Source organism: Electrophorus electricus, chromosome 4, assembly GCF_041902795.1.
Source record: "Electrophorus electricus isolate QZ-2024a chromosome 4, ASM4190279v1, whole genome shotgun sequence".
Classification (NCBI taxonomy): domain Eukaryota; kingdom Metazoa; phylum Chordata; class Actinopteri; order Gymnotiformes; family Gymnotidae; genus Electrophorus; species Electrophorus electricus.
The window spans coordinates 37,067,382-37,080,368 of record NC_137500.1 but is presented as its reverse complement, the minus strand read 5'-3'; the positions used below and the strand labels follow the sequence as shown (position 1 = coordinate 37,080,368).

The following is a 12,987-nucleotide window of genomic DNA, read 5'->3' as shown; positions in this document are numbered from 1 at the left end:
TCGAGTACAACACCCAAACACTGACTCTGTCCGACCTGCAGCACTGTTAGATTGGTAATACAATCAACCAGCAGTTCTGTAGTTTACATATTATAGTCCACCCACACTGCTTTTTTCCTGCCCAATTGGGTAACGACCAGAGTTCACTGTCCCAAACCAAATTTCTGCAGTCCCAAACAAATATTTAACGTGTTATTCACGTATAAATATGCACACATAAGACAATATTCCTCAAATACATATACATTATCAAAACATACTTTAATGTATTTTATTTTTGTTGTATATAAAGAAACATTTCATATCAACGGTTTCACAAAGGTAAAACAAAATTCACTTTAAATGACTCAATTTTTAATGAACTGTTTTTCATTCATTTGAAGGTCTGTCTCATGTGGATACTCGGTGAAAGGTCTTCCTCTTTTAACTGTGCGATATGCTGTTGTAACTAATTTGGTCAGCTAGGAATCAGCTTCACAGTTCATCCATCATATTTCCAGTGGTTCAGACACACACCAGCATTTTTCCCCCCCTGCTGCTATACACGCAATGAACTTCATGGAAGCCTACACCATGGAAAAGATAATACAAAGTTAACAATTCATTAACAGTGACTGTATTTTACCTGCATTATTTAATCTAAATCCGCTTCTTCTCTGAGGAGGTTTGTCAAAGTTTCCTATGGGAAAAAAAATTCTGATGAATAGTAAAAACTAAAAAAGGTTCGTCTAGACCTTTTATTGAGGTTTGTAATGATGCTCCTGAAATATAACAAAAATAGCTTATATGTGTATAAGTTATAATAAATAATTTAAGTTATTCTTTGAGCCCCTTTTTTTGATCTCCATTTTTCTTACAAACTTCTGACTTTTATGTGTACATAATTATGTAACAGATAATGTTAAGGTAGACTGAACAATTAGTTTGAATTAAGGACATACAGCACATAAGAGCAAAATCATAGTGAGAGGTTTTGCTTCCTACCGCTTCTTGGGACTACCGATGAGATACTAGAGATTGGAATTTGAACTTTTTTCCCTCTCACCTTAAATCTTTCATTTTACTGAATTTATGTAAATTTATATATTGAGGAGCTGTTTATAGAGTTTTGTTCTGATTTGGGAAGCTGTTTTTGTTATTTTAAGAGCTATTTTAGTTCTAAACCTTTTAAAGTATCAAACTTTTAAAAGAACATTTCAAAATAAACTTAATCGATCTTAAAATAGATGAGTTTGTTGCAACCTTTATACTGTCTAAAGCTCACTTTAAATGAGCATAATGTTTAATATTACTACATTTATAAAAACTAATGTGAGTTGTGACGGAGTTGCATTCTTGTTCATTTTTACCCTGCAAACATCAAATTTAAGGTAAATGAATATCATCCCCAAGTATTGGTTATTGGTGTCTTTAATAATCTGCATCGACCCTGATGAAACATATTGGTAGTTCAGTATGTTAATATGAAAAGTTTCTCACTGCCATGAAAACTAAACCTTTAAAACTTGAGATGTTGTACTGCACTTTTATTTTTTTTTTTGAATAAGTACACCAAGCAGGCTGTATCCTCAATAAAATGGTAAATAATCGGAGTGTCACAGACATGAACCACTACTCAAACATGGCAACCTGCTGTTTTTTTTAGCGGTGGTCATCTCAGGAAAAATATTTATCAAATTTTCTCACAAATCATAGTTGTAATGGAGCATAGTTTTAAATTGCTAGAGTGAATAAAAATATTTTCAGTTAACATTTTATTTAGTTTGTATTAGCCCTTTTTAACTTTGTGAGGAGTCGCAACCCTATGTAAACAAGTTGCATTGCAGAAGTGCTTTAGTACTGGCTGTACCTGTACACCTGGCAAAGGCAGAAAAAGAAACGAGGATAATGGAAGAATGAGAGAGGCAGAAACACTGGAATATGTGGTTCTGTAATTGCATCCATGTGGTTCACTTTTTTTCTTTTTTTTTACTTTTTAAGAGCTCAACTTTGCTTCTCATCTCCTACAGAGATTACTTTTTCATTAAACCTGTTGTTATGCTTACAGGATACCAGAGATGCATTGTTGCATAATAAAGAACATGTTAAAAAAAAAAAAAAGTATGATCACATAATCAACTAAATGTAAGTTTAATGTTGATGGGCTGTTGCAACAATCTGTCACCACTAGGCCTCTATATCTGTTTCACAATATTGGACTGATTTTTACAAGTAAAATGCATATTTATCATCAGCTCATTGTGGTGTTTCAGTGAAGGGGTTTTACCCATGGGAACCGCTCTTGGCTCAGCTCTCAGTACTGTATGAATGCCAGGCATTTCCTGTCCTCCTCTGTTTGTGGGTAAATCCTGCTCTGACATGGATCTGATGGAAAAGATAAAAGATGGGGGTCCTGCTAGTGCAATCAAAACTAGGCTCATTTCTAACTGAATGAATTTTTTTGACAGTCTGCAAATTGTTCAAAACACTCTGAAATTAAACCATGAATTTTTTTCCTTTTCTTTTCCAATTTTATCCTCCATATCTAGACCATAATGTATTTGGGGAAGCTTAGACATTAGCTTAGTCATTTTATTGTCTGCTCGGTGCTGCGGCTGCTGTTCCTCACCAGGAGCTTATCCAGCTGAACACTGCCTCAGCGGGGGAGGGGATGGGGGTTCTTTATAACGGCTTGGTCTAAGCTGTTTTTGTAAGACCTAAATTGACCCAAGCAGATCGGACAGACTCCTCCTCCTCCTCCTCCAAGGCCGAGATGGAATTTGTCATGTCATGGGTGTGCGAGCCTTCTCTATAGGCACGCGTCTCAGCTGCCATCTTTAATTCTGCAAGCTCCAACCTTGATATGTGCAGCTTTCTTAAGTTATTTGTTATTCCCAAGTACCACAACACCAAGACATTGCAGAGTTAAGTCTTTTTCCAGGCCACTTGATTCAACTCAAGCACTGACTATCATGTTGAATTGTGTGTGCTGCATCAGTGGGCTACTCCAGCCCTGAGATTGCAAAATGCTCAAATCAAATCCCAACTTTAAGTCTGATAAGAATAAAAGGGCTCTCCCCAGTCATTAAAGGATCTAGCCAGCATCCAGGTAGTTCTGAGGATTTCTGGCTTTCTTAGACTGGTCTGAATGGTACCTGCTGTGTTTGCACACCGGTGTAAAAGTGAGTGATGCATTGTGAAAGTGTTGCTTGGTCTTTTCACATCTCAGTACAGAATGTCTACAATGTTCACACACTGAAAAGCTTTGATGGGATATGTTGAAAGTTATTTTGATTATTTGCCCCAGAAATCTAAGGCTTTAGTAGTAATTTTGCAGTTAATTGTAGTTAAAAATGGATTGTGCTGAAAGGTACTTCCTAATGTACAAAGGATATTATATCCCAGAAGTGTCTTGCATGTTTGTAAAATTGACTTTTTGGGTATTTTTTGGGAAGGGGGGGTATGACTTCCTGATTATTTTTATGATTTGTGCAATGGTCACATTTTACAGTATTTATGTAATGACAGTTAGTTGACTTAATCGAAACCTCAAATCAACTGTGCTTATACACATAAACAACATAAAATCCACTTGAACTGATCTCTTCCAAATTTCTTACAATGTACCACATTTTTTGAGAGATTAGTCCTGTTGCATGATCTGAGTTTGATGTAGGGGGTTGGTGTTGGGGGGGGGGGGGGGGGGGTTGGTGTTTGCTTTTCTGGTAGGAGCTTTTCATTTCATTCCCCTCTCTTTTTCCCTTGAGGGTCTCTTACTGGGGCCTGCTGTGGTTCTGGACTTTTGGTCACTGCACAGCTTGTTCTTGGTTGAGCTGAGAGTTGAGTTCTGCATTAGTTGTGCTGGGAGTTCAACAGGGTCTTTGACCTTTCTGCTTAGGTTGAAGGATGTGTGCCTTATTTTAGTATTACACCACTAGTAAGCAAAAGAAGGCTACAGGTTGTCATTTAATTACTTGTAGCCAGTTGTATGTAGTATGTCTTTTGTTTATTGTAAAAACTGGTTCTAAAAAAATAATTTGTTACAATGTAATAAAATTAAAATCCCGCCAAAGATTGAATAAGTCAGAAAGTCATGTCATACTTAATGGAGGTATCTTTTATGTAGGTTCTTGTAGGTTTTAATAATTCTCTTGTTGTGCAAGACCAACCCAACAAATTGATGTTGTGTTATTAAAGCCATCTTTTTAGTTGATTTACAAATAAACACTTATCAGTTGTGTAATATTAGTATTAGTTGGGTAGCATTAGTAAAAATTTTACAAGTAAACTTCTTATCTCAATCTTTGTTTTTCTTATCACACTATCCACAGCAGTGGACTGCAGGGATTTTAAGCACTTGTAACTATACACTTCAATGGCGCCCCTCCCTTGATAAAATAAACACGCCAAAAACCTGTTACACAGCTGGAGCTCAAAATGTAAAGACAGGCTAACCTGATAAATGCACCTTTTATAATAGATTTGACCCACCAGGTTAAGATGTTTGGCTTAATTCTGAGGAAGAGCAGGTACAGTGTATAGAAATGTTAATTTCTATCATGACAAGTGCCCTAAAAGGCTCAAGTTCAGCCGCACAGCATCAATTATATGCAGAATGCTGGGAATCCGACAGCTTGTTTTCCGGCATAACAAGATAGTGGTGTGTAGCTGTTCTGTCTAAATATTGAAGCATTTTTTCCACACTGGCCTGCCAGAACTCACCCACTGAATTTTGAGGAACTGTGGGAAATATTCCTGAATTCATCCTGTTGATGATGAAAACTTTTCCATTTATTCATCATCATCATCTTGTCTTCAGCATTGTCATTACTGTTATGTAGCATTTTCTGTTGAACATCCTTTGAATGCTGATAGAAATGCCAGTGAATCTTGACCAATTATAGCAACAAATACTCAAAAATGCTTTTTTGTGTCTGCAGGTTGATTAAGAGGGAGAGGACTGCTGCAATTGCATTATGTTTAAGGCGGTACTGAAAATGAACAGAGACGGAGGGAAGGGGAGCAAAAAGGAGACAGGTATGTGCAAACCAGACACATTACACATGGAGTTTGTGTGTACATGTGTTGGTGAATGGATGTCTGGTTTCACGCATCTGGCACACAGTGCTTAGATAACTCTCACTTAGATATGGCATTTTGCAGGCAGTTACTCAGTGTCATTTGGAAAAATTGATGTTCTTTATTGGCCTAATTTGAAGACAATGTTTTATCTAAACCCTTGGCACAGAGTAGCAGAGTGGCACAGAATGGTAGCTGCCATCAAGGGAAAAAAAAGCCTTGCCACCCAAAGTCCTAAAATTATAATATATAAATAAATGAGACAGTTACATTTGTCATTAATTTTGAGGTTAAATTTTAGATCAGATGTTTATTACAACAGAGTCAACAAACAGAACTTGTGCGTGCGTTTTAAAAACTGCTGGTTCTGACTTGGCAGTGTTTCTGGTGAGAAATGTTAACACAACCCCAAGTGTGTCATTCACATAATTATGTTTGAATGTAGGTGAATATAAAATGTTTTAGTTTCCCCATAAAAAGAGAGATTCCCAATATAGTTTATTGGACTACAGATCCATTCCTCAAAGGTGTAGATGCTAGGTATGATTAACATTTGTTCCAACATTTATTGCTCTTGAAGTGAGCACACCGTTCATCGTTCAATGTATTAAGCCTCTTGCTCTTTTAGGTATTTTAACCAAATCCTTTGAGTATTAGGAACTGCCGAGCAAATATGAAGCTAGTACAGTAATTTTACAGGTAAAAATCATATAATCTGCAAAAGCATCTTTGCTCTGATGAATAATTAAAAGGAACCACCTCTTAATGTGATCTTGGCACCCCCGTGCCACACTGTGTAAAATCCTGAACCTGCCACTGTTAACAATGGCAAATGCTAATAAAATTTGCAGAAGCTACTTGTTAAATGGTATTTACTCAAAATGTGTTCATCATAGCAGAATGATTAGAGGCCTTCCTAGGGGTATTACTTTTGATGTCACATGATCATACGGTGTCACATTTACTAAGTTCATTTGATTTCAACCTTGTAAATTTGTAACCTTGTAACTTTTTAACACAGAAACCAGCAGTCACTAATGTCAGCTTTATAGCTGACCTTGACTCTGCCTGCTGAGTCTAGCAGTACTTAACGTATGGTAGTCACCTTCTTTCTGCCAGTACTGCTCAGGCTTCAACATGTCAGTCCTCAGTGAACTCATCACTAATGACAAAGCTTGTCTGGCCTGCCCAGACAGCGTCTACTTTTAGTGTTTGGTTACACGCACCTCTTTTTATGTGGGACTCCATCTTTATGACTAAAACTGGAACACTGAAACCAGACTTCTGCATCTCTGCGTTGACCTGACTCATTCGGTCTTCTCCGTGACTGTCTGCATTCTTGCTCTAGTTCCAGAGTAGATGTTCTCTGAATTATAGAATTTGAAAGATTCTGTAATTCTACAGGTCTGTAGGATCTGCTTCCCATTTTTCCCCCTAGCTATTAGTGATTACAGACTTTCAGACACAGAAGCCCTACAAGGAACGTGTGTCTAGATCAGCAGGCTCCTTCACAGCGCATGCGTGCTCATCTGTGTCTTTACAGAGCTGAGATGAGATAATGAGCTTCAAGCAGAGTCCACTCGATGTGACATGGAACGGGGTGCATCATGATCACTTCCCAATGCAAACTGTATCCCACGTGCGATACTATTCTGAAACCTGCAGGAATATGTTCTACATGTGGGAGTCATTACCCTCCACCACTCCACCTCCCCCAGCAGACCTCCAGTGAATGTGCAGTTTTTAGACATACTTTTCCAAATCCCTTTTCCCAGTTGGGTACAATTTGTCACATTAAATGAGCCCCCCACACTCAGTCCCTGTCTCTCTCCTGTCTCTGCTGCATTTTCTTCCCCATCCCCCAATGGCACAGTTGGCCACAGCCTTTCTTCCCGTGCTTGTTTTGAATGAGGAGGAATGACAGTTGCTTTGCTGTCATGTAATATTATTGGCCTCCATTGGAGATTATCTGTCAGAAATGCTCAACTTGCTCAAGCAACGCAAACACAACAAAGAGAATGTAGGCGCTTGCATCATGTCAATGAGGAGCCCTTGCGTTTATCCTGTTCCTGATTTTACAGTCTGAAAGTTGCAGACCTGTAGGGTACTACCCATTTCCTATCTGGTTAAGTTTCAGTCTTTCCATTAAGATACCCAGGACATTGCTAGATATTGTATTTCAATTCTAATTTCAAAATTTGCATTTCAAAATTTGTGTATTTTAAAACTTTCTTTGTGCTTCTATGATGTCTAGTCAGTACTGATGCTTAAATAATTTATATTAAGTAATATATTAATGCAAATTCCTGTTGGTGGGATATTCAGACTGTTCAGCACATTTGGTAATAGAAATATTCCAGTGCTGTTTCCTCCAGTCATCTTTCTCTCACAGAGCTTTCAGATGAAGTTAGGAATGCTCAAATCCTCTAGGAAAACAGTGATTCAAATCAAATACACATGGCAGAATTCGGAGGACTGGCAGAGGCTCGATGCACATGAGATTCACAGAACCTTCTGCTGAACCTAGTCCTGAAATGCCTGCAGACATACAGGATGTTATAATGCACTGTCTGGTACAACATAGTTAAAAAATGTAAAAAACTGTATGTCTTTGTTACACTAAAACTTGTTAACTAGTTGATGGTTTATATGTCATAGTTCATTTGATTAATGTCTGTGGTGATTCTGGAATAATAAACTAGCCAAACAAGTGGCTACAGTTGGGCCAAGTAGGTGATGTGTTACGCACACAGTGAGTTTAGGACGATTTCCTATAAAGTGAGTTAATAGCAAAAAGATCTTTTAAGATTTTGCAAATGTATGAGCTTGCATGCACGCGCACACATACACACACACACACACACACACACACACACACACACACACACACACACACACACACACACACACACACACTCAGACACACACACACTTTGTTTGCCTTGCCCTATCTAATATGGATTAATAGGGCACGCTGGTTAAATTTGATATCCTTTGACTCCTACCATGGTTCTTCCTGACTGCTTGAAGTGCATTAAAGGAATCCACCAGTGATTTGTGATGGAAATATGTTGCAGGAAAACCCTGATCAAAATATAATTGCATGGTAGCAGAGTATATAATGTGGCACTCCCTGGACATTGTGCTGCAGGGATTTTAAAAGACTCATGGAAAGTTTGCTCTTCTGCCAGGAACCACAACCGCCGTGTTGCCAAAGCAGCTCCAGACCACAGTGTCCACTGACTGCTAATTCATCTTTCTTATTTTTGTGTGTTTCTTCTTTTAAACTATTTATCTGCATGCATATGCTCAATATTATGTCTTTGTTTTTTGTTTTTTTATTTTGTGTGTGTGTGTGTGTGTGTGTGTGTGTGTGTTTGGGGGGGACAGGTCTCTCTAAAGGTTGTGTCTTTTTTGTGTATCTATTAGTTCTTAGGTTTTTACTATGTGGTTTTGTGTCTGCTGATGTGTTTCAAGCTAGCTTCTTAACTGCATTAGAGAAGTGGAAGACTTCTGCTTCTGAAGTGTCCACAGTCTTTGATCAGCAAGCTCCCTTATTAATGTCAGATTTCTAGCATGCCTACACACTTAATGGCCTTTAGCCTGAACTAGCCTGGTAATGAGTGGATTCACATGGACCTTTTCTAAATGAATTAGTATGTGAAATAAAGCATGTGTCCACTTCATAAGGGCTCCCAGTAACAGCATGTGTTGATGTGCTGCTAGTGTGAGGCAAAGAAACCGTGCCTGCGGGCATGCAGATGGGCACTATTTGATGCACTGTACCCTGGAAAGGGCACACTTTTATGGCAGAGCAGAGAAAACGCCTTGCTCCATGAGCAAGACTCTCTACGGAAGTTCATGTTTGAACACATTGACATTTATCTTTAGTGACTACTGCCAGATCAATTTCTGCTTGTGGCATTTTTCAGGGCACACAGCCATATCGAAATTACATGCTGTAAAAGTCAACCCTTTTGCCCTTCTCCATCAAAAATGTTTGGAATAGCTTTCAGTGTGCACTAAGGGGTTCCTAGTGATGACCTAGATATTTCTGATTTCTCTGTGACCTGGCTCAGGTTTAAAATGTTAATTTGATCAGGTCCCTCATGAGGGACTGTGGGCTAAAATCAAAGATATTAGTGTTTCTCTCCTAAGATGTGCTGTTCCATGCCATGGGGAAACACACCTGTAAAGGCCTGATATCTTTTTCCTGGCCTGAGGCTTTGTAGAATATATAATTTTCTCACTCCCAAGGCCTCCGGCTTCTAGAATTCTTGAGTTCCTGGCTGGCGTTTGAAAGATGACAGTAGCTCTCTTAAGGTGAGTTTAGTGTGGTTGGCTTTGCTGTAATCTTTAGGGAGTGTCTGTGCCAGCCTCCCACTCTGAGTGGTCATTACTTCCATGTGTAGGAGTTGCAGGGCCCGGCACGCATTCTCTTTTACTCGTTTTCCTTATCAGCTTTCTCTGCCTCACTCTGTTTTCCCTTCTGTTGTTGTCTGGCTGTTCTATGGTTTGACTGTCAGGTTCAGTCAGGTACACACCCTTGTCAGGTACACACACACACACACACACACAGCTCCTCGGGCCTAAATGGCATTTTTGGGGGATTCCAGTAGTCTTTTATCATTCCACTCACTTTAATATATTTATATTGTTTTCTAATAGAATTTTTGACATTGGGATTAGAGAAGGAAAAACTGAGATACATTAAGTTATTAAATTTGCATATCGTCTTGTAGACATTTGGGGAAAACAAGATGTGAGTAACTGCTAATTAAAGAGTGAATGCATGTGGGAATCCAGTGCTTTGTAACTCCAGCACGTATAGGGATGTAGAGCTTAACGAATGCACCATGCTGCTGCAGTATTAGGCTAACTCTGTTGAGTCCAGCACACTTTCCTTCACACTGAAAGAAAGCATTAGTCTTTAGGACATACACTTTGAAACAGTGGTAACACAGTGTGGAATGTAAATGCTCTGATGAGCGGTATTGGCATAGCGTGACAGCTGGGAGTGAAAACCAACACCATCAGCACAATGTGCTTTTCAAGGGGTTCTGCATTTTAGGATTTAAAAAAAATAAATAAATGAATTTATATATATATATATATATATATATATATATATATATATATATATATATATATATATATCCCCTGATCGATTTTGTTCTCAGTTAAAAAAATTTAGACCCTTTAGACGCTTTCTGTTTCTGCCATGTTTCTGTTGCTGTCATGAGAAATCCCCTTAAATCTGCTCTGAATGTTTGTTTGTTTGTTTGTTTGTTTGTTTATAGTTTTGTACCTTGTAGTGAAATATAATATCTCTCCCTTCATGCTTTCTAGATTTTACTCTGTTCTAAATATTGTGAATATTTGTGTTTTGACCAAATTGGTAAAAAATTGCTACTTCTCCTCTTTCTAAAAGTTGTGTTCACGTATTTGGATGTTAATGTTAATATCAGGGTGAGAAAGAAGAAGCACAAAGTCCTTAAAGTCATTTTGCATTTAACAGACTTGAATGAAAAATGTTTTCTTTTTCTGTCTTAGATTTATTTTAGGTTCTTTGTACAGTATACACCAGTGTGCTAAAGATAAGAATGTTACCACACCTACGAAGTCTTCTCTAAGAACTCTGGTAACTGTTGATTCAGCTGTATGTGCGCATGCATGAGAGCGTGTGTGTGTGCTTAGCTGCTGCAGTCTCTCTCAGCAGTATTGCCCTGCTGAGTTCTCATTGATTGGTTTGCGGACAGACATTTCAGGATGAATTTCTCCTCTCGCTTTTAAAATTCTAAGGTTACTAGACATGCAAGGGACACTAACGACCCAGGATGCCGACAAGCTAATTAAAGAAAACATGGTGGAATTTGTAGGTATGGTGTAGGAGGATAATGAAGAGAACTTGATTAGCTTATGGTGCTGTTGAGAAAATGTGCCCTCCCCTCTTCGCTTTTGGTCATGGTGTAGTGTACACCTCATAAATTTATGTAAAATAAATTATTTTCTCATAGATTATTTTTAAATGAATTATTATTAGAAAATAAATCATTTTCTCAGTTCTAAAACTCTTCCTATAAAATGTAATCTGTTTTAGCAATGCGACACATTAAGAAAATAGTCTACACTTGCAGGTTTGACACAGGGCAATTTACTATTTACTATTCGTCAGTTTGTCTATTTCTTGTCTAAATACAGTGTGAGGTATTCCTGAAATATTTGAGATTTCAGATAACTATGTCAACAAGATATTAAGTTTCTTGAAGTCACTCCTAACATATACACACAGAAGACCGATATTGTTTTTCTCTGTGAGAGATCAAGAAGGTGAATCCCCTAGCCTGCTCCGGCTTTGCTCTGATAAACACTGGACACTCAGTGGCAGTTCAGGCCATTTGGTGAAACATTAAATAGTCAGGGAAAACCAAGCCATCCAGAAGGCCCGTTTTTCCGGTTCACATTCTCCTTGGCAACTCTTTCCATTCCCACCACTGTCTCCTCCCTCACAGTCATCTCTGTCTGAAAACAGGAGTCATGACTTTGTCTTTTGATCGCTGTTTACTTTAAACAGCGAGTGTGGCCAAGTTAGTACTAAGAATATGGCTCCACTTGTGCAGGAAAGAGGACCGCATCTAAATATTAATGCTAAGACCACTGACCATTTTTAAAACTTGCCTTTTTGTCAAATTACATGAATAATGATTCAGTTTGCAAATCTACTGCCATTTTAAGCTTGCACTTTGTGCATCATAGTGGCTTTAGGGTTGGGTGAGATTTACTTTATTGACTGTAGCTGAAGCTTGTCACTACCGCTGCGATCTGCAGGCGCTCTGACAGTCGCAGGACATGCTCTACAGCGGCTGCTTTCAGGCCTGAGGCCACAGGTGCCTTTGTGAGGCTGTAAAGCAGTGCTGATCCCCAGGGACAGCTGTTCTGGCCACACTGGCCTCCTGGAAACACACACTACCCAACACCTCCCTCCTGCTGCCCACTGTGGTGGTAGAAACACAAGCTAAAACATCTCACTGACACATTTATGGCCTTCAGTCCCCCATCTTGCCTTAAGGTTGAGAATCTGTGCTATTGTAATGGACTTATGGATTTGGTTTCTACAAAAGAAGTACTCCCTTCTGCTTTAATCAGTTAAGAGGCATGTCATGTGGTCGCGTGCCTTGACTTCTGTGAGTGGAAGACAAATTATAGGACTTGGTTAGATAGTGAATGAAACTTGATGGCCATAGCATGATCCTAGTGACCCCTGAGAGAGGCCATAACTGGCATAGATCAGCATTAAATAACCTGCATATCTGGGGGAAAAAAAAACCTCATGATAGATAACAGGAATTGGTGTGTAATGTGCTATTTAATTCTCAACTGTGGCCTTGGTAACTGCATTTTCAGCCCGATAAAACCTCAGACCACCCACGCCCCAGCACTCCAGAAACATCCAGACAAAAATCTATTACAGCAATTTCCACTTCTGACAGTGTTTCGCTTTTACTTTGAGCAGGTTAAAATTACCTTACTGCTGTATAGCAGACACGCACACAGTGAAACAAACAAGCTGAGCACACACACACACAGCTGGTGTGGCCAGAGGCTGTTTCAGGTAGCCTGGACCACAGAGGCACTCTCCACCCAGTCATCAGTGGCAGTCGCCCTCTCTCCATGGTGGAATGGAACTTGTCAGTCAACAGCTATTCATCCAGCATTCCTCATTCCACCGCAATCAGGAGACAGATTTTCAGACCTCAGTACCTCTTGCCCACAGTGTCTTTCTCCTTCCACGGTCTGGAGCATGGTGTGTGGAAGGTGGTAGCTTCTTATCTTGGTGTGCTTTCACAATGGATTACTTTTGGTATTTCCATTTGTTGACTTGTATGGTAACTAAAAATGGACCCCACTTAACTCTTTGTTGTGCATTTT

At 39.0% G+C, this 12,987-nt stretch overlaps 1 protein-coding gene across 4 annotated transcripts in view; it reads left to right on the top strand.

Moving 5' to 3' along the window:
• tanc1b (tetratricopeptide repeat, ankyrin repeat and coiled-coil containing 1b) overlaps positions 1-12,987 on the top strand; it is a 110,591-nt gene that overhangs the window by 9,121 nt on the left and 88,483 nt on the right. For all 4 annotated transcript variants that reach the window (XM_081713599.1, XM_035536469.2, XM_035536467.2 and 1 more), the window contains exon 2: positions 4,920-5,016. In XM_081713599.1, coding sequence (XP_081569725.1) covers positions 4,956-5,016 — 61 coding nt within the window. In that variant the 5' untranslated portion in view covers positions 4,920-4,955. The remainder of the gene's footprint in view (positions 1-4,919; positions 5,017-12,987) is intronic.